This window comes from Geotrypetes seraphini, chromosome 3 (genome assembly GCF_902459505.1).
Source record: "Geotrypetes seraphini chromosome 3, aGeoSer1.1, whole genome shotgun sequence".
Classification (NCBI taxonomy): Eukaryota; Metazoa; Chordata; class Amphibia; order Gymnophiona; family Dermophiidae; genus Geotrypetes; species Geotrypetes seraphini.
The window spans coordinates 361,282,861-361,306,035 of record NC_047086.1 but is presented as its reverse complement, the minus strand read 5'-3'; the positions used below and the strand labels follow the sequence as shown (position 1 = coordinate 361,306,035).

The 23,175-nt window shown below is 42.6% G+C and overlaps 1 protein-coding gene across 1 annotated transcript in view; it reads right to left on the bottom strand.

The window, feature by feature from the left end:
• Positions 1-23,175, bottom strand: part of FBXO28 (F-box protein 28) — a 39,955-nt gene that overhangs the window by 14,125 nt on the left and 2,655 nt on the right. The window contains exon 2 of the mRNA XM_033938944.1: positions 14,537-14,646. Within this exon, the coding sequence (XP_033794835.1) occupies positions 14,537-14,646 (110 nt within the window). The remainder of the gene's footprint in view (positions 1-14,536; positions 14,647-23,175) is intronic.

Sequence of the window (23,175 nt, the reverse complement as noted above, 5' to 3'; positions counted from 1 at the left end):
GTTCATCTACTGAATGATGGCAAATACCTGATCAAAGGAAATGACAAAGGTGAAATTTAGTCTTACCTGTTTATTTCCCTTTCTTTAGTAGGGCTATACTATCCCGAACAAGCAGGTGTTATCCTTTTGTGTCAGCAAATTAAGACGGAGACATGTATGTTTTCCACAGACATCACCAGGATAAGGAGAGCTGGTGCTGCTGACCTCTACCACGCCTCCACCAAAGCAGCAGGAGATCCTATAAAGTATATCCATACTCCATCAACCACTGCTGCTATGATGAATCTAATTTTATTTTATGTTTTTCTTTTTCTTTTTTGGACCACCACTGAAGAGAGAGATCCCCCAAACTCCCAACAACCAGTCTTCTGAGAGTCAGTCTCAGAATGGTAGGATGTGGTACATCCTGACTAAAGGAAAGAACATTAGTTGACTAAATTTCATCTTCCTTAGCATCAGCCATACCGTTTTGAACGAGTGTTAACCCCTTCTAGCAGCAGATGGCAGTAGAGAGAAAAAAAAACACCTTCTTTTCAGCGACCTGTGTTTTTTTCTATCTCTAGCAGGTGATAGGTCTCTCAAGCTGGTCCTCTGGTCCCTGGCTTAACTCCCCGTTCTGCCAGCTGTGACCATATAGCAAAGTTGAGCCTAACAGCCACTCCCAGATTCTCTGGTGCCAGTTCGGTCCTGGTTGAACAGAGAGCTTGACGCCGCTACCCTCACTCATGCTTCTGGTGTCTAATGGGCGAGGCATTGGATCGATCCTGAGGGACCTTGTGGAGTACAGGTTCTCATCCCCCACTCTGCTCAAATACCTTTTTGGGTGTTATTCTGTCTAGTTTTATTAGTTTTGTCTGCTTCAGCTTTATTCCCTGATGTAGGGAATAGTTGTGTGTGTGTCTGCCTGCGTGTCGGTGACTGTTTTGTGGGGATGGTGGGGATCTGTTTTGCAGCCTTGAAAAAGAAATTTATTTGCAGCATACTTAAGCGAGTCCCAGGTCACAGTTGGCCCGAGCAGACAGACAGGCCACATGGCTAGGCAGACCTGCCAGCAGATGATGTTCTTTCTGCAAGAGCTGGCTCTGTCTGCCCCGCCTGTAATGGACCGTTTCTGACTTCAAAAATGGTAGGGTGGGGAATTACCAGGAGCATGTACTAGGTTCCTTGCATGGAAACATCAAGACCGCATTTTCAGCAGGAACAGTGGCCATTTTGTCTCCCTCATTTTTTTTCCTGCTGCAGTTTTCTATAGCAGAGGTGTTCTCAGCCTAAACATAGGGATGGGAACACATAGATATCCGTGGTAATGGTAAAGCTTTCACTGGAATTACTGTGAATGCAGAAGAAAAACTGCAAACTGCCCGCAGGAACAGTAAAATGCATTTTTTTTCTTTCTAACATTTCAAATTTATAATCACTCCGATATATCCATGATAGTGAAATTTCAGTAATATAACAAAAAGAAATCATGGAAAACTTTTCATACGCTGACAGATTGAAAATGCTGGGGCTGTTCTCCCTGGAAAAGCGGAGACTTAGAGGAGACATGATAGAAACCTTCAAGATCCTGAAGGGCATAGAGAAGGTAGACAGGGACAGATTCTTCAGACTGTGGGGAACCACAGGTACTAGGGGTCACTCAGAGAAACTGAAAGGGGACAAGTTTAAAACAAATGCTAGGAAGTTCTTTTTTACCCAGAGGGTGGTGGACACATGGAACGCGCTTCCGGAGGTTGTGATAGGCCAGAACACAGTACAGGGGTTCAAGGAAGGTTTGGATAGGTTCCTAAAGGTTAAGGGGATTGAGGGGTACAGATAGAAGTAGAGGTAGGTTATAAAAATGGTCAGGAACTACTTCACAGGTCATGGACCTGATGGGCCGCCGCGGGAGCGGACCGCTGGGCGCGATGGACCTCTGGTCTGACCCAGTGGAGGCAACTTCTTATGTTCTTATCAGGAAAAAACATCAACTTAAGACAGTCCACAATTTATCGGAAATAGGATCCAAGATACATAGAAATAAACAATAAGGGGGAAAAAAAGCAAAATACTTTCCCTGGAGGCTTCCCCACATCATTGTTTCAGCCTGATCACGGCATTTCCTCCCCCCTACAAGAAAATCCAATACCTGTTTTGGGTCAAAAAAAGTAAAAGCTAAATCCTTAAGCAATACAATACAAATGCAAGGAAACTTCAATACAAAATTAGCCCCCAAAGCATTCACTCTTGAGTCTATAGGCCAAGAATGACTGGCACCTCTTTTGTGTGTCTGTAGATAAATCAGGAAAAATCCGAATATCTGATCCCATAAACTGATTAATATTACAGAACTATAAGCATAAAACATTATTGCGATCCAGCTCCAAAGCGAATGTTACAATTAGAATCAGTCTCTGGGTAACTATTTCAAGAGATGACTCCAGAAAGTCAGCTAAGTTCACCATTGGATCTGGTCTCCCCAAGGTCCCAGCACCTCCAGTTTCCCTCCCAAAAACACGCTGAGCTTTCACAACTGGTGGAAGTGCTTCATCCGGTATCCTAAGGACCTCCTTCAAATATCGTCTCACCAAGTCCATTGCTGATATCAAAGGGGACTTGGGAAAATTTAAGAATCTCAAATTATTCCTTCTTAACCGACTTTCCAAATACCCAATCCCTTACCGAATTAAGGTCCTATCTTTCACCAAAGCTATTCCCAGATTATGTTCCTCCTCCACTTTCTCCAATTGCTGAACTAAGCCTTGGGACTGAGAAGCAATTTGTTCACAAAGATTTTTCATTTCACCCTCCATCCGTTCGGCGCGCCGACGAAGGCGCACGACAAAGGCGCCTGCGCCTTAGTGAGCGCCTTCGTGGAGCACCTGCGCCCCAAAGACCACTCCACCAGAATCACCTGCTGACCTCCAAGTCAGAAACATCCATCTAAATCCTGCCTCTTTCGCCGGCTCCCCCTGCACAAGGAGAGAAGCGTGGGAGCCCTGCTCCGCCCCCCTCCCGACACAGGAGAAAACACAGCTGACTGCTGCCCCAACTCGAGCCCCTCACAGTCTTACAATAATATATTGGCAATCTTTTGCAAAAGTATTATTGGTAACAACAGAAAACCAACATAACAATCAACACAGGAAGGAATTACAAAAACCAGCAAACATGAAGCTCTTATTGATCCTATTAATCTATTTATTCAGCAATAACGTCAGAGACGTTATATCCCTGTATCCAAAACCTCACTCCGTTCACCACCCTGACACACCCATTAGGCTCCTAACTAACCAACAGGAAGAAAGAGTAAATCAAATCAAAATAATCACAAGTAACAGAAGACCACACCATACCCTCAAAAAAAGGACAAGGGAAATAAAACCCATCAAAATCACTACATCCACCACACCCATCACAACTACCTCTGTTCCCTGCGCTTACCTCAACACTAGATCAGTAAGGAACAAAGCTTTCTTAATCAAAGATTGGATAACCAACAAGAAGTTAGCCTGCCTCTTTCTAACGGAAACATGGCTACTGTCCGAAGAGGATCCAATACTAAACGACCTAATACCAGATAACTACAAAATTCACATGCTAAACCGCGTAGACAGAAGAGGGGGAGGACTGGCAATCATCCTCAAGGAAGAACTGGAACTTGAATTAGTAGATTCCAAGATAACCAACCAATTAGAAACACTAGCATGCAAAATTAGCAACAAGGATCTAAAAGAGTACCTCTCCTGTATTCTATTCTATGTCCCGCCAAAATGCTGGTCAAAGGCCAGAGAGGACTTCTACGAATTCATTCTATATAACTCAATCACCCCGTCTTACAACATTATAGCAGGAGACGTAAACCTACATTTAGAGAACGAGGACAATCCTGACACAAAAGATTTTAAAAACTTCCTATCCTCACTCAACTACAATTTCCCCTCATCCACACATACTCACGAAAAAGGCCATCAGTTAGACTTGGTAGCCATGTCCTCAAAAGAAATCCTAAATCCCACCATTTCTATATCTGACGGTATCTGGTAACACGACATCTGGTCCGATCATTTCACCTACTACTTTAACTTAATCTGGAACCAACCAAAAGAAAAAACTCACCCAAAGATAAAAAAAGAACATCTCACAAGGGGCCACATCAAGCCAGAGGAATACTGGGCACATTACGAATTGCGCGAGGAGATAAACGAAGGGGACGAATTCTGGGAACAGTGGACGAAAACAAGCACATCCATCTTAGATAAAATAGCCCCTAAACGAAACAGAACAAACCGCCCAAATAAATATAATAATTGGTTCGACTCTGAACTATTAAAAATGAAACAATCAGTAAGACGACTAGAAAGGATCTGGAATACAACAGGAGAAATATCAGACCGGAACAATTGGAGATCAAACATAAAGGACTACAAACAACTGATAAAAGAAAAAAGAAAAAAACATTCTACTCATCCAAAATACATACATCCGATACGAGTTCAAAAGGAATCAACACTCATGAATTGTTCAACCTGGTTAAAAATTTATTTGATACCACACGCCACAACCAATCCATGCACGACATAAAACTTCCATCAGCAGACGATCTAGCGCACCACTTTGACTCAAAAATTGTGAACCTAAGGAACAATTGCCCAACAAACAACACATATGAACATCAAATAGCCAACATACATGAAAATGAAACACCAGTGGATATGTTTTGGAACTCCTTCCAGGATCCTGAATGGAATAACTTCACAAAACTTTACAAAAAATATACTAAATCAAACTGCATTCTAGATCCCTGTCCCCCCTACATTATGAAAGCGGCCCCATTAGACTTTAAACTAACACTGTGGAGTCATATGACCAATAATTTCAAAAACGGAAAATTCCTAACGAAATACGGCCACATTATAATCACCCCAATTCCGAAAAAATCGTAAACAATTCCTAACATCAGTAACCAACTATAGACCGGTAGCATCCATACCATTCTTCGTAAAAATAATGGAAGGTTTAGTACACACCCAATTGATGGACTACCTTGATCAGTTCTCGCTACTAGATGAAACCCAGTCTGGCTTCAGACTTCTGTTCAGCACCGAGACGGTGATTGCAGCGACCCTAGAATACTTACGCAACTTACTCAGCAAGGGCCATAATGCTTTAATAATGCAATTTGACATGAGCTCGGCCTTCGACTTGGTAGATCACAAAAAATTGCTACAATGCTTAGACGCAATCGGCATCGGAGGTGCGGTACTTGACTGGTTCCGAGAATTCCTTACGACCCGCACCTATCAAGTACGCTTCAACAGCAACCTCTCTAAAACATGGAGAAACCCATCAGGCGTTCCACAGGAGTCTCCACTATCCCCGCTACTCTTCAACGTCTATATATCCTCACTAGGCACGCAGCTGGCCCAGAGGGGTATAAAAGTATTCAGCTATGCGGATGACTTCACAATCATTATCCTGTTTAATACATCTCCCTCCGAAATCACCTCCACAGCAACAGAGGCTCTAAACCTGATGGAACAATGGACCTCAGAATTCAGACTGAAGCTCAATTCAGACAAAACCAAATTCTTTATAGCCTCGCCACACCCACATATCACGACAAAATCACTATGCATTAACAATCTTAACTACCCCATTCAACCAACAATGAAGGTTCTGGGGGTAATACTGGACCAAGGTCTAACCATGAAAGACCACGTGGACTCCCTGGCCAAAAAAGGGTTTTTTACTCTATGGAAACTCAGGTCCATTAGAGCATACTTCGACGCATCAGCATTCAGAATTCTGGTACAATCCCTAATACTAAGCCACCTTGATTATTGCAACATTACCCATCTGGCAATCTCCCGAAAGCAAATGCAGAGACTACAACTGATACAAAATGCAGCAGTCAGGCTGATTTTCGGGCTGAAAAAGTCCGATCACATAACCCCTTCCTACCGACTCCTGCACTGGCTGCCAATGGAGGCACGCACGAAGTTCAAGCTGGGATGTCTCTGCTTCAAGGTATTATCTGGTCTAGCCCCTAAATACATAACAGATCTCTTCTCATTCCCAACCAGCAGACATGAGAGAAATTTGTCTCCCCACCGGCTAGAGGATGCAAATATAAGAGATACCATCAACAACTTCTATCGTATCAAGCAGCCTTATGGGGCAAAGACTTAGAAAAACTAATTACACACACAAACAACTATGGAGAATTTAGGAAACACCTAAAAACATACCTGTTCTCGAAATACCTAGGTAACGAATCAGGACAATAGCCCCCTTCGTAATCCCCCCAAATCTGATCTTGTAAACTGTCAACCCCTAATCAATAACTATGAATGCTCCAATCAAAATTTACGGAATTTTTCTAATTCATTGCAAACCGCATGGAACTTCACGGTCCTGCAGTATATAAACTGTTGTTACTATTACTAATGCTGTTACTATCAGATGTACACTGCTATACTCTGTAAATCGCTGCCTGCGCAGTTTCTCTTTATTGTGAACCGCCTAGAAGTCGCAAGATTGTTGGCGGTATATAAGAATAAAGTTATTATTATTATTATTATTATTTTATCCACTCTTCTCAAAAAAAGAGGAATTTAAGTCCTGAATAGACTCCCTAAGTACTTCTAAGGTTATAATGGCTGGCTTCTTATTTTTCACACCTACAGAACTTTCAGAAGGGTCTTTCCCCCCATATGCCCCACTCACAGTTTCAGCTGGATACAAAGTCCGTGGAGTGGACACCCTCACCAACACACCTTGCTGTGAGGAAGAAAACTATCAGGGAGAGATTACTGGACAGTGACAAAGAAATCTGAGATCCCCCCAGGCTTCCATGCTGATGCTCTCGATCCAATAGACTCCTTCCTGGCTGCAGGGGAGCGGTTCTATTCTCGGGATTCAATAAGATCCCATTGCCGCTAGAACAAGTCACATTGCAAGTGTTGTGTTTGTTCAGAAGAAACAACCGGTGTGGGTCTAGTTGGCATTCCGTAATCCTCCAAGGTAGTTTCTTTCATCGGCAGTACTTGGCTAACCGCTGGGACTTGGACTTTCACTGTCTCCTCTCTCTTGCCCATTTTCCTGGCAAGATGACCAACGTGCTCGCCACCATGGAGCTCTAGAAAAGCTGACCTCTCCAGCCTCTCAGCAAGATGCCATCTTGGATTGTGCTGTACAATTTTAAAGGTAAAATGCTTTTTTACCTGTGGTACAGTGAAATGAAAGTCCCCTGAGCCTCTCTCAGAGGCCAATATCCATGTATGTTGGTAGAAAAGGAGATCACTTGAAAGACCCCAGTGCAAAGAGCTCCGCCATAGGAGAGTCTGGGAGTTCAGAGGGCACTGCTGGCGTTTGGAGAAAGTCCCCCGAGCCTCTCTCAGAGGCCACTATCCATCTATGTTGGCAGAAAAGGGGATCATTTGAAAGACTCCAGTGCAATGAGCTAGCTCTTCCATAGGAGAGTCTGGGAGTTCAGAGGGCACTGCTGGTGTTTGGAGAAAGTCTCCTGAGCCTCTCTTAAAAGCCAATATCTTCTCAGAGGAAAGTCGTCAATATCCATCTATGTGTGTATTCTGTGTTTAAAAATCCATATAATGAACTTGATAGTTTGGAGTTAACTAGGCTTCTGGAAATGTCTGAAGAATATTTGGAATTACCTTGTACTCTAATAAGTAAAAAGGGTGATTCTATAAAAAGGCACCCAGAGGTTCAGTAGGTTCCACTTTATTAAGGTGCACATTTAGTGCACATTGCATTCTTAATAAAAGAACCCCTAAGTATCTTAATTAAAAATTTGGCCCACGACTTAGCTTATGCTATAGATTTCGGCCCCTTATGTGATTGAGTTTGACACCCCTACCATAGTTCATCCTTAATTCACTTGTTATATTCACTCCATTGCCTCTAAGGTCATCGTCTTTTTTTTCTTCCTATATTGATTTACTTTATTCCCAGTCCTTCTATTGTGGACATATATCCACAATAGAACGGAAGCATATCGATTAAAATTTTTAAACGTGTGATTAATCACATAAAGCGGCACCTCACACTTCCTCCTGTATAGTGCAATATATACATAGCGGATGTAAATTCTCAAAACCAACACATTTCTATTAAATCCCATTACCCGAAACGACCCTAAACTCCTATATACATGAACGCATGGTGAAAATGCTCTTGTATCAAAAATTTTGCTACCATCGCTATGGAAATCGGGCAGGGAAGTTAATAGCCCGCTTGACTTCCCAGGTGCGGGATCACCGTTATGTTTTGGGATTGAGGGATAGTATGGGCCATTTTCAACACACTACTGAACAAATTGCACAAATTTTTCAGTCCCACTTCGGGAAGATATATGGGCGCCGGGACTCGGGAGCTGAACCCCTTATTAAGGACTATTTCATGGATTCCGGTTTACAGCCGCTCTCTGACTCGGATGTTAGGTTTCTTAATGCACCCATCACCCCTAAAGAACTACATAAAGCTATCCAAAATCAATGAAATTTTTCGGCTCCAGAGCCAGATGGCTTTACGGCAGAATTTTATAAACTGCTCTCAGGGCAGCTTAGTCCTTTTTTAAGGGACTATTACTCCCAGGTAATCCAGGATGAACATTTCCCTGGAGAAGCGAATGAAGCTTTAATCACGTTGATATTGAAGCCTGGCAAAGACAGTTCTGCTCCCGAGTCCTATCACCCAATTTCTTTGCTGAATGTAGACATCAAAATTCTGTCCAAAATCTTAGCTGATAAGATTAGCGACCCTTCTCCCCGATGTGATTGCATCCACACAAGTCGGCTTTGTACAGGGTAGACAAGCAGTACACAACGCACGTAAAGCATTGATAGCCTTAGCGCACACGCAATTCCATCACACTCCTATGCTTCTACTCAGTTTGGATGCGGCACAGGCGTTTGACCAGGTCAACTGGATGTACCTCTTTGAAGTGTTAAATTGTATGGGGATATCTGGCTGGTTCGCCTTGGCATTATGCACTTTATATTCCACTCCAACAGCAAGACTACTTGTCAATGACATTATTACTGACCCAATACCTATTCAGAGGGGAACTCGACAGGGCTGTCCCCTGTCACCCCTCTTATTTCTATTGTACCTCGAACCCTTTCTTCGCACAGTGTCTCAGGACCCTGACATAGTGGGTGTGGACTTCGGGACTCATTCATTCAAAGCGTTGGCCTTTGCAGATGACCTATTATTTTTGCTAACTGACCCCGCTCACTCTGTTCGATATTTATTGCAAGCGCTTGACGAATTCAAATTTTGGTTACGTTGAACTACCAGAAATCTATGGCCCTAGCTAGCCCCATGACACTACAACAGACATGGAGCGGTCACTTCCCATTTACGTGGGCTCAGACTTCAATTCGCTATTTGGGGGTACAGATCCCCCGAGACCTTACGACCCTGTACACCAGCAATATCACCCCATTGCTCCAAGACACCTCACAACATCTACAGAATTGGTCCACTTTTCCCTTATCGGTGGCGGGCCGGGTAGCCCTTTTTAATATGGTGCTCTTTCCCAAATGGTTATATCGCTTTCAGGTTTTACCTCTGCTGCTGTCCCATGCCCATAACATTTGTTTAACGAAAGAGCTACAGCGTTTTCTATGGGGTGGTAAGCGACCACGTATGCCCTTGCTACGGATGTGTCTGCCCAGGGATAGGGGGGGCTATGGTTTATTAAATGTACGTTGGTATGCTATGGCTTGTCAGATGAGACATATTAATGATTGGTTTAGAGGAACATCTGATTTTTCTGCTACACCACTGGAGTTATTTTTGCTGGCTCCGTTCCATGTGAGCTATTTTCTACATGTGGCAGATCCGAGGATGCGTCCTTTGGTGTCTCACTACCCCATTTTTACGCCGGCCAGAAGGACATGGAGATGGGTCTGTAAAACAGCCAAATTGTCTTCTAGGGTGTCTTTATATTTGCCTATACAGAGCAATGGAGCTTTCCTGCCGGGCATGCAAAATGCCACCTTTCTTAGGTGGCAAGCACAAGGTCTACAATATCTTTTTCACCTGTTTTTGGAGGAAGGGAGCCTGGCCACATTTGCCGAGCTGCAACGAACTTTTGACCTACAGGCTAATGATCTCTTCGCCTATTACCAGATCCGTCACTATGTTCAGTCCCTCCCAGTGGCTGCCCTTACTGAAGTCTGCAGGGAGGCGCTTTTGGAACTCTTCAGCCTTTCAGCCCAACAGAGGATTCCTCTACGATTTCATATTGTGGAGATCCGGGATTGCCAACCAAGTACGAATCTGGATATATTAGCGACAGCGTGGGCTAAGGACTTGCATTGCCAGTTGACTGCTCAACAGTTACAATGGGTCCTGAAGAACATTCAGAAGGTGTCACCCAATATTACTCACTGGGAAATGCAATTGAAAATTGTTCTTAGACTTTACATTCCACCGGAACGTGCAGCCCGGATGGGGATTAATGCATCACATTCTAACCCGAAATGCAATCAGGCTCACGCATCTTTGAGTCACATGTTTTGGGCCTGCCCCGCAATCCAACAGTTTTGGAGACATCTTGGCCTATATACCACATCGCTTTGTGGAAGGCGATGGCTTCCGCAACCGAGGGCGTTATTTGGATTTTATAATATAGCCTCGCCCAAACCCAGGGGAATGTCAGCATTTATCTCCAGAGCCCTTTTGATGGGGAAAAAAGCCATCCTCACCAACTGGCTCTCCCGTGATCCCCCATCATATGCACAATGGAGATCCCTAATGATAGTGCACGCAACACTGGAGAGATGCATGGTGGAAGACTTGATTCTTGGCCCGGGTCGCAAATTTTGTCAGGTGTGGGAGCACTTCTGGCAGGACCTCACACCGCGTGCTCGCAGTAGACTTTTGAATCTTTAAGATTTTATTCCCACTCTCAGCTGTTGGACTGGCCATGGATTCTTGGGGAGGGGAGGGGATGGGAGGGGAACTGATTATATTGTTGAAAATGTTATTTCCTGACTGGTACTACTGTTTGTATTTGCTTCTTACTGCTGGAATAATAAAAATCATTTAAACATAAATCCCATTACCCCCTTTGCTAAACTAAAAATAAAATAATTTCTTACATTTGGTGATTTTAGCTTTCAAATCATCTTGCTTCACATCTCTAGCATTGCTTCCCTATGCTCCGTTTATACACTTTCTTTTTTTCTCCTCTTTACATCCTGCCCTATCTATTTTTCATTTTCTTCCTCCTTTTCAAATCTGTCTTTTCTCTTTATCTTTATTTAAGTTTTTGATTAACCACTTATCCAAAAGTACAAAGCGTTGTACAAAATATTTAAAAATAGCTAGAAGATAAACATTTCAACTTATTAGACGTACATTAAACTAATTATTAGACATATATGAACAATGGGAAAAGGGGGGGGGAGAAACATAAATTTTATAGAAAGAATACATAGAAGGAAAATACAATAGGGGATGGGAAAAGGTTAAAAATTGCTGGAGTAGATAGGTGTATGATTGTCAGTTATAGGCATCTTTAAAGAGGAAACACTTTTAGACTGCTTTTGAATTTCTGCAAGTTTCGTTCAGCTCTTAGGTATAGAAGGAGAGTTCCAGATCAAAGGGGCAGTAACAGAAAAAATAAGGGACGACGAGTACCAATTATCTTCAAGGATGGGATATTAAGGGAATGCTGTGAAGTTGATCTTAAAGCTCTTGGAGGGTCATAGGGGACCAAGAGTCTGTCTATGAAAGAGTCTGTCTCTTCCCTGCCATCATGAGCACCATCATCTTCCTCCCCCCTCTTTTCCTTTCAGTTCCCTTACATGGGTACCTTCTCATTCTCTCTCTTTTTCCTTACCCTCCCTCTCTCCAAAATTCTGTGCTCACCATTTCTCTCCTTCTCTGTCACCCTCTCTCTTGATTTTTCCATCCCTATTTCTAGAATCTAGCCCTCTCAAACATCACCCTGCTCCCCTGACTACATCTCTTTCTCTACCAGTATACTTCCTCTGCTGCTACCTTCTTCCTCCCCTAGTCAGGCATCTCTCTCTCCTCCCTCTCTTCCCTGCTTGGTCAAGTACTTCTCTCTCTCCTCCCTCTTTTCCATCGCCTAGTCAGGTATCTCTCTCACTCCTCCCTCTCTTCCCCCCTCCTAGTCAGGTACCTCTCACTCTCTTCCCTCTCCCCTACCCCCAGTCAGGTACCTCTCTGTCTCCTCCCCTCCCCTGTAGTTGGGTCAGGTCTCTGTCCTACCTCCCTTCACCCATGGTCGGGTCTCTCTTTTATCCTTCCCTCCCTCTAATCTTTCACAGCTTGCCAGTAGCACTAGCAATTAAAGAACTGCTGACAGATTAGCTGGCTCCATCTCTCGCAGCCTCTTCAGTCCCTACTACACTGGAACAGCTAATATAACTTCTTGTTTCATTGTAGCAACAACTGAAGAGATCGCGAGAGACTAGAGCTGGCTAACTTGCTGGCCGTGCTCTAGTTTAATCGCTAGCGCTGCCAGTAGGGTACGAAAGGCTGAAGGAAGAGAGGGAGAATATAGTGGACTGTGGCAGCAGCTCAGATGGCGAGCAGCAGCAAGTACAGGCAGGTGGTGGAAAGGCTACTTGCCTCTACTTGCTGCTAGGAGGGTAGCTGGAGTAAGGGCAAGTCTCGGGGGGGGGGGGCATGGCGGCAGCAAGAGCGGCTCTCCGGGGTGGGGGCATCAACGGCAATTGCAGAGAGGCAGCTCTAAGCCAATGTTCCTCCAAAGTCATCTTCTTCCTGACTTTACTTCCAGTGGGGCACTGTGATGGGGTGTGTGTCCCATCACAAGAGAGTGCGCATCCTCGAGTGAGTGATACACCAGAGTCTAACTCTCCCAAGGCTTTCCTAAAGGATGGGCGATAGGTAACTGGGGTTGAACAGGGAATAGGTGGGTCAACCTAGTTCCTATTTGGGGCAATTCTAGTCAGAGTGGAACACTAGGCGAGTGGCGTTAGGAACCAGCTACCCTTATTTCCCCAGAGTATTGTTTTGCTTCATAGTAAAGAAGACTGGATGACATTGCCATTAGACTTGATAAACTGATTTGCATCCTAATTTGCATACAAGTGAATTGCAGAGAAAAGGGTTGATTTATAAAGAAGAGACACTCCTAAAGCCTTAAGCTGGACACCTGATAGGGAGAGGAGATTTAGTTTGGACCCCCGCTTCAGCCCTTAGGGAACATTTTGAGGGGGTCAAGAGGGACCTCATCCTGAACTGAAAGGGGGTGGGGGGAGAGGACTGATTAAAGGACTCCCAGCAGAAAGGAGCATAGTTTGAGTTCTTTGTTTCCTGTGTGATCTTTGAGGAGAGGAATGCTGGCCTAGTGCCTAACCCTCGGTAAGCCTACAACTTACTTTGAGCATGCACTCAGGCTGGCCAGGGGTCAGCATTGACAATAGTATTTTTGAAAGGACACTCAGTCTACAGGCTTGGGTAGGTAGTGCCAGGATACTCAGTCTACAAGCTCGGGTAGGTGGTGCCAGGACACTCAGCCTACAGGCTCGGGAAAGTAGTGCCAGGATACGCAGCCTACAAGCTCAGGTAGGTGGTGCCAGGACACTTGGCCTACAGGCTTGGGTAGGCGGTGCTAGGAGTGTGACTGGCGCACGAAAGTGATATCACTCAGATGAAGAATGCCGCAACTGTGAATGAAGGTTAATCCCATTAATTTTTTTTAAACGTCTTTAAACAATTAACGTGTTAATTGTTCAACATATATATATATATATATTTTGTTAATAACAGTTTTTATGAAAGTGTGTTTTCGTGATCGGCTATTTTTCATCATGTGCAACCTCAATGAAGTTCTGTTTTAAATTGGGTAAGACCGCTACAGAAACTTATGAAATGTTGAAAGTGGCTTATGGGGAATAAATCATGAGTCGTGGAAGATGCTTTGAATGCATCAAAATTCACAAATTTTGCACAAAAATGCGATGACAGTTCTTCCCCAGCCACTTGGCCCCTGCTGACTTCTTGTTTCCTAAACTTGAATCACTTTCCTTTCAGCCTGGATTTGACACCACTGAAGACATAAAGCAAAATTCAGTCCTAGAACTTTTTGAACAGATATATATATATATATAAAATTTCCAGCATTCAATTTGTATTACTGAATGTATATATGAAATTTCATAAATTAAAAAAAAGATTTGTGGTAAGAGCAAAACACCCAAGCATGACTAGGCTCATACATGAAAAAGCAAAATTATACAGATTTGTATGAGAAAATGAGAGATCAACATTAGTTTGCCCACTAATAGTTTGACATTCAAAAGGTTTATTGGGTTTTTATTTACTTTTTTAAAATGTATTTTCCAGTTAAGTTGTTTGTTTTCTTAAAAACAGAACATGGTGACAGGTAAAGGACAAATGGCCTAGCATGTCAGCCCATCCAATAACTTATTTACTGTTACCGTAATCAAAATTGCACCCACTTAATACACTAATCTTGATCTCTCGATAACTGACATAGAGCAAATTTACAGCAGCCTGTACATACCGTGGAAGTTGTGCTTTGACATTCTTCTGACACAGGTTGTGATATCTTTCTACCTTCAGAAATCCCTGATTCAGCATTCTCTGGCATTCAAGGTCCATTCGCTTACAAACCTAGAGGGATAATTGGAAGATAAACATAAAAACTTCCTTTCAAAACTAGGATCTAAAATCCCATTAGAACAATATGGTTTGCTGATTAAAGCAGTTTTCTGCCAAATGGTAGGCCTGGACAGAGGCATGACCCTGGGTCACCTGTCTCTCAGCCCGGCTGAGCATGCATCATCAAGGTGATACTTTAGGACTTGGTGGGCAGAAGTACTTTAGGCTACTGCATTTTGTAGCACCCCTTGGAAGCCAAGGTCTCTGTGGGAAATGCAGGAAGTTAGGGATAATGAGGAAAGGGTGACTTTGGAAGCCTTAAAAAAAAAGCCCCAACACCATCTGCCATCAATTCTATGAAGTCCATAATCTGCCAATTCCTATTCAGACACTGGGTCCAACAGGAATGGCAGGGAGATAATAAAAGTTACTTATTATAGTAGGCGTTCTCTGATGACAGCAAGACACAAATCCTTATTCAAAAGTGATGTCATGGATAGAAGAGTCCAGCATGGGTAGCACTACTCCAGCAGCTTTTTACAGACACTTGAGCACGTGCACACCTGTTCCTGCCTGTCTCATGTGAGATCTCCTCAATCCATTATAATTTAGAGGAACACAATCACTTGGGAAGGTAAGAGTTGTGAGGATTTTTATGTTCTGCTGTCCTGGAAAGCACCTGCCTATGCAGGTAAGTAATTTAATTTTCTGTGAGGACAAGCAGGACAGATAAATCCTCACTCATGGGACTCACTAGCCATAGCTTGCTTTCCACGGGTAAAAAAGGGAAATACAATAATTACATTACATTACATTAGTGATTTCTATTCCGCCTTTACCTTGCACCACAGCACACACATACCTAAGTTTTTTTTCTGGTGGTAATAAGCCTTACTTATAATTTTGCAAATTATTATAGAGCTAGATAGAAAAGATAGATTATATTTATATTTTGGGGGTAGGGGTGGGTGGGAGGCAGCCTGAAACTGAAAGCAATAGGCCTGGAGGGAAGAGTTGGATTTTAAACCTCAAATAGATTCTGGACTACAGAATGATACGGTGACAAAATTCATCACCGTTCCCGTCCCCGCGGATAACCGCGGGAAATCATCTGCATGTCATTCTTTAAGGAGAGAGGGAAGAATCAGAGTATAATTGGGCACAACCACTGACTCGCAAGCTTTCCTTTGAAGAATGCTGGTGTAGAAGGACTGAGGTTGAGATAGGCACAACAGAATGACAGTCTCTGGTATCCAGAGCAGATATTGTGATGTCATAATGCCTCATTCCACCAGTGCCTAAGAGCCAATCACATCAGTGATGTCACAATGGCTTCATTATCCTTGACTCACATAAGAATCAGAGTATGAATGGCCACAACCACTGACCCGCAAACTTTGCTTTGAAGAATGCTGGTGTAGGAGGACCGAGGTTGAAATGGACACTAGAAAATGACATGGGATTATTTCCCACGGTTATCCGCGGGGACGGTGATGAATTTTGTCACCGTGTCATTCTCTATTCTGGACTACTGCCTAGCCAAATGTCCTGTCACATATAGAGAGAGTCCTGTGACGAAGTGTCCATTTTGCAGCTCTGCAAATCTCTTCTATGGGGACTGACTTCACAGCTGCATCAGTAGCCCACTTAACTCTTGACATTGTGAGCCTTGATATGGCCCTCTAGAATCAACTCAGCCTGAGAATAAGTAGGGCTGTGGAGTCGGTAGATAAATCCTTCGACTCCGACTCCTCAGTTTCTGGTACCCACGACTCCGACTCCAGGTACCCAAAATTGTCTCTGACTCCACAGCCCTGGGTATAAGTGAAGGAAATGCAGTCTGGTATTCAAGTGGAACATGTGCATTTTATGATGGCAGCCCCCATTCTGTTTGGGTCAAAAGAAACAAAGCTGGATGAACTTATGGGCTTTAGTCTACTCCAGATAGGCCAGGGCTCTTCTGCAATCCAAAGGGTACAGTGTGCTGACTTTTGTGTGCATGAGGCTTTGAAAAAACCACTGGAAGGACTTTTAACTGGTTTTAAGATGACTGTCTGAAACTACCTTGGAACACAACTTTGGATGAGTGAACAGAATCACTCTTCTTTTGAAAAACTTAAGTGTAAGGTGGATCAATCACTAGGACCTTGAGCTCACAGACTCTGCAAACTGAAGTAGCCGCCTACAAAAAACACCACCTTCCAGGTCAGATATTTTAGACGGCAGGACCGCCTTTTGCCTCACAGTCCAGCAGCGTTTACAGCGTTTTCAGCCTTGCCGAGCTGGAGTCTCGGCGGTCCCTGACGAAGGGGCTCTTTTGCCTTGAAACCAAGCTTGTACATTTAAAACATCAAACAGGTGTATAAATATTTATGTTCTGAAATGCAAACAAACTTTGAGCATTTATGCTCTGCCAAAAGAAACCTGAGGCTTTTTCTTCCGTAGAGATGGTGCTCTTAGTTTAAAAAATGGAGAATTTATATTTATAGTTAACAAACTTTGTTAGTCGTTTTTCCTAAGCTGTCACAGAGTCCAATATCCCTTGCTAGTTTCATACTCAGGTTGGAGTGGCTGTGAGGTTGTGGGAGGTGGCACTGTGAGGTTAGGACAACCTCCCCTAATCCCTCTAGGGGCCTATAGCTTACTTAATGCACTTTTCTGAAACCTAATCCATAGTAGTAGCAGCTATAAATTCTGAATTTGATTATCATGAGCAATACTTGCAATCACATCTCAAAAAAAAAAAAAAATAAACCCAACCAAAAGACAGGAATTAAAAAATGGTACAGAGAAAGATGACAAGAGAATGATAAAGGGGATTGAAGTATTTAGTATATATTCCCCTGTGAGGAAAGGCTAAAAAGACTAGGGCTCTTCAGCTTGGAAGAGACATGATAAGAAGCTTATAGGACATGTCAGAATGCTGTCTATTCCTTTTTTTCTTGTTTTGAGTACTTTATGTATATATTAGCATTCAGAAAGTTGAGCGTGAAAGAAAATGGTGTTGTAAGTTACGACTTCCATTGTAACTTTAAGGTTTTTAGCTATTTTTGAGGCATTTTCTTAAAAAAATTTTCATATACACCATACATACTTTTTAATGCATTCCATAATGTTTGTCACTTCAATTAAGTTTGTTTTAACCAAATTACGTAATTTCCTTTACTCCTCGTACAGCTAGCATTTAAAAACAGAGCTACTTTCAGCTTTCATTTTTTTCAAAACTAGCATTAGCTTTTACCACACCTTTTATTGGCTCTTCACATTGCATAGCCTTTCAGAAGTAAGTTATCGTGACTGAACGTTTAGCATTAAACTTTTCTGATATAAAGTTCAATGTTTTCTCTGAGGTTGGTAATTGTTGACGGCATTCTTTTTTTTCTGCTTTGCTTAACAGTTACACCAATTTTTAAGAGAAGTCACTCTGTAAAGTCCAATAGAATGACCTAAATATAATTCATATCCCCTCCTAATCGAACTCTGCTCAGAGACATGAAGGCAGTAACCACTGCCTCACCACCCAATCATTGCAGTGTTCAATACGGGTCAAAACTGTTTCTGATAGTTATTACTTAAGCTTATACTTATACTTTCAAAAGATTAGGGATATATTTCAAGTTTGAAAGTATAAGCATAAGCTTAAATAATAACTATCAGTAACAGTTCTGACCCTTATTGAACACTGCAATGAATGGGTGGTGAGGCGGTGGTTACTGCCTTCATGGACTTTACAGAGTGATTTCTCTTAAAAATTATATTATCCATCTGTAGTCACTCAGCAGATAAGAATTGTTGAGTTTATTGGCCCTCGATTATTTTTAACAGTTACACAAAGGCATTTAGCATTTTAATTTGTTCAAACAGTATTAAACCATTGTTTTGGCCAATCAGGGACTTCCTTAGACTCCTCCCTAAGGAAGTCCCTGTTTGGCTGAGGAGCCCAAGGTGCCTCAGTCAATCAGGGCCTTAGGCCACACTCTGTGCATCACATGATGCATCGGGGCGGGGCCTAAGGCCGCACTCGTTGGCAAAGGAGGCCAGGAGCAGGAGGGACTGGGCACTCCTCCTGCTCCCAACAGTTTTACAGGTACAGGGAGGGGGTGGGCCCGGTGGGGAGCGGGTGGAACAGCCGTGTGTGATGGCAGGAGGAAGATGGCATCCCTCCTGTCATAGTCCTTCGGTTCAGGGGGGGTGGGCAGCAGCGACGGCAGGCATCAGTGTGGGGGGGCAGGGTTTTTTTGGTTCGGGGAGGAGGGTACACGGGTTAAAATCACAGGCTTGCAATGCGGTTTGCTGAATATATTAAAAAGGAAAAATTCCATTTTTATATATTCAGCTAAAAGCATTGAAAGCCTGTGATTTTAAAGGGCAGGAGAGTCAGCCAGGATAGAAGCGACTGGTCTTTAGCAGTCGCTCCTTTTCTGATCGGCAAGCCCAATTGGTTTAGGATAAATTGTTTAGTGAATCGCCGCTGCCTTACACAATTTGCACGCCATTTCCCTCATTTGCATGCAGCTGATCGGATCGGGTGTTGATCGAGTCGGGGAACAATTGGGATGCAAAGGGGTCGCAAACCGATCGGTACATGATCGGTTTGCTTAGTGAATCTAGCCCTTAGGTCGAAACACAGTTCATGTTGGGTTTCCCTATATCAAGTTGTGGATGTTTTATTGACTCTTTTATTCAAATAAAAGTCTTCATCAGTAACATCAGTCTCTACAGTTGTTTGCTTTAGATTTTTGTTTCTTCTGTGGATTGCATGGGTCAACTTCTTGCTTGGCTCAGATCAAAGCTTTGTTCCCTGTTTCCAACAGTGGCCAATCCAGGTCAAGCAGGGAAGTCTTACCCATGGAAAGTCACTTGTTTTGATAATGGCTTATGGTCTTAGTTGTTAATCTTAAACCTGACTTGCTATTGGCCCTTCAGGGCTTCATGCTATCTCCATGAATATGCTTGAGAGATTTGCATGCCCACTACTTCCATCATGAATATTCATGAGGGATAGCATGAAAACCTGATCTGTCAGCATTCATCAAGGGTGGGTGGATGTGTCCAAACCTTTACTCAAATTCTCTATTATTACCAAATTCTACAGCAGCAATTCCTAAACCTGTGCTGGGGGGAACTCCAGCCAGTCAGGTTTTCAGGCTATTCCCAAGGAATATTCATGAGATTAATTTGCATACTATACCTCCTTGGTATGCAAATCTCATACTTATACACTGTTCATATCCTGAAAACTTGACTGACTGGGGTTTGTCACGATAGGTTTGAGAATCACTGCCCAACCTGACTAATTAGGGTTCGCCAGGGCAGGTTGGGAATCTTGCTACAGCAACAAATTCCAAATGTCAGTCATGCATCAAGGGAAAAAAATATTTATTTTGATTTGTTTTAAAATTTGCTACTTAGTAACTTCAAGGTGTGTCCTCCTTGTCTTTGTATTTTTGGAAAGAGAGCACAGTTTGTAACATGCTGAAGTGTGGTAAAAGGCTGAATTAACTCAAGATGAATTTAAATAAATGAGAGATAAATGATTCCAAATTAATGGCTAAGCAAGTTGTGAATACAAATAAAATATATCTAATTGTGTGCAAAAGCAGAACACTAAAAATTACGATTAGAGATTTAGAAATGTATAGCATTAAAAAATAAGATGTGGATAAAACAGGCATCTATCTCAGGAGACCTGATAGAAGGAAGACAACAACAAGATACCACCTCAAGAGAAAAAACAGTTAAAGGTAGAGGCAATATCCAACACAAACCATAATATCACCACAAGAAACATCAGTATGGTAATGATCTTTTTGAGGGGAGTGTACTGTATTCACTTGGTGTAAAATGAGCCTGACACGGTCACGTTTTGACTAAAGCCTGCATCAGGGGCAAACATTAATGTTCAAATTTCCAATGGTTATAGAGAAAAAGAAGAAGAAAAAAAAATCTCACAGTCAATAAAGGAATGTGTATCATCTCTTCAAAGACAAAGAAGACAATTCGTATACTTCTGTCACACACTCTCCTTAAGCCAGCACTGGACAGAGTGACAGTTGTTTTCTCTGTCTTTGAAGGGGAGATACCTTAAGCCAGTGTTGGAAAGTATGTGATAATTACATGAATTGTCTTCTCTGGCTTTAAAAAGTATGATATACATTCCATAATTGATTGTGAGAAATGCATTTCAATTTTTTTCCTTCTGATCATTGAAAATATGGATATTAACAATTGCCCCTGACTAAGGCATTTGCCAAAATGTGACCACATCAAGCTCCTTTTACATATGCTTCTCTCCAAGAGATCATTACCATACTGCACTTGCTTATGACTGATACTGTAGTTAATTCTATACTATCTGTCTTCTATTCACACTAAACATATAGTGAAATGACAGTACAGAGTAAATTTCATTGGTAGAGAGATGATGACAAGTATGGCAGAGTCAAACATGATAAAAGTTCTTCAGGAAATAAAGATAGAATTTCTGACATAAAGATTCTATGTGTGATAAAGACTGTATATGTGATAGTGAAGAGTACAGTGGTGGAAACAGATTATCATCCACCTGGATAGGATGTGGAGACATTGAACAGAAATAAGAAAGTCTAGCAATTTTGTCAACCACAGTACTGATTAGGTAAATGTTTCATCATGACAAGCTAGGGAGGCAAAGTTTCCAGGAAAGAGACTTGGGAGTACTGGTTGACAAGTCGATGAAGCCATCCACGCAATGTGCGGTGGCGGCGAAGAGGGCAAACAGAATGCTAGGAATGATTAAGAAGGTGATCACGAACAGATTGGAGAAGGTTATCATGACTCTGTACCGGGCCATGGTACGCCCTCACCTGGAATACTGCATCCAGCACTAGTCACCGTACATGAAGAAGGACACGGTACTACTACTCAAAAGGGTCCAGAGAAGAGCGACTAAAATGGTTAAGGGGCTGGAGGAGTTGCCGTAGAGCGAGAGATTAGAGAAACTGGGCCTCTTCTCCCTCGAAAAGAGGGGACTGAGAGGGGACATGATAGAAACATTCAAGATAATGAAGGGAATAGACTTAGTAGATAAAGACTGGTTGTTCACCCTCTCCAAGGTAGGAAGAACGAGAGGGTACTCTCTAAAGTTAAAAGAGGATAGATTCCATACAAACATAAGGAAGTTCTTCTTCACCCAGATAGTGGTGGAAAACTGGAACGCTCTTCCGGAGGTTGTTATAGGGGAAAACACCCTCCAGGGATTCAAGCCAAGGTTGGACAAGTTCCTGCTGAACTGGAACGTACGCAGGTAGGGTTGATCTCAGTTAGGGCTCTGGTCTTTGACCTAGGGGCCGCCGTGGGAGTGGACTGCTGGGCGCGATGGACCACTGGTCTGACCCAGCAGTGGCAATTCTTATGTTCTTATGTCACAATGACAGCTTCATAGAGTAGGTGGTCCCAAAACAGATGAAAGAAGCAACTACTTTACACCTAATCCTTACTGAACACAAGATTTGATGCGAGGGATAAAAATGGTGCCATCATTAGTGATCACAATATACAGTATTGGTGTGTCAATCATTTGAATCACAGTAAAGAAAACTAGTGCTGTTTTAAATTTCAAAAGGGGAAACTGATAAGAGCAGGAAATTAGGCGTGGGGGGGGGAGAAGAAGCAGCAGCTGAATGAGGCACTAGCATTTAAAAAGAGCATTTTGTAAGTTTAGATAAAATGTATTCTATATATTAAAAAGCCTGAAAGATGAGCAAATGACTAACAGCTTGGTCTAATGTGAAGGTGAAATTGACAATTAAAGCCAAAGTACATTTTTCAGAAAATGTAAAACAGACCCAAATTTAAAAAACAGGGATGAACATGAGCAATAAAGCATAAGAAGAAACAGTAATATGACAAGCCAAGAGGAACTCTGAAAATAAGCTTTGTATAAATTACGAGAAACATTGTCCAAGTGTATTTAAAGAGTCTGTGAGAGAGCCAGCTGGACCAACAGAGGACTAAGAGGATACAAGGGGTGCTCAGGAAGAATAAGGTTTTGGAGTTCATATTTAAACCAGAAACCTCTGATGGTGATGAACTGGAGCATCTAGAGCAGGGGTGTCAAAGTCCCTCACTGAGGTCCACAATCCAGTCAGGTTTTCAGGATTTCCCCAATGAATATGCATGAGATCTATTAGCATACAATGAAAGCAGTGCCTGCAAATAGATCTCATGCATATTCATTGGGGAAATCCTGAAAACACGACTGGATTGCGGCCCTCGAGAAGGGACTGACACCCCTGATCTAGAGCAAATCTAGAAGATTTAAGAGAGAAACTAACTATCTAGAGCAGTGGTCTCAAACTTGCAGCCCAGGGGCCACCTGCAGCTCGGCAGGTACTATTTTGAGGCCCTCTGTAGTATGTTTACCATAATCGCAAAAGTAAAATATACAATATTATTATTAAGACTTAGCTAAAAGGAAAGATTTATAAACTATAAAGAGTTTTACCTCATGCAAAATTGTCATTTCTTTTATAAGACAACTATTTTTCTGAAGCCCTCCAA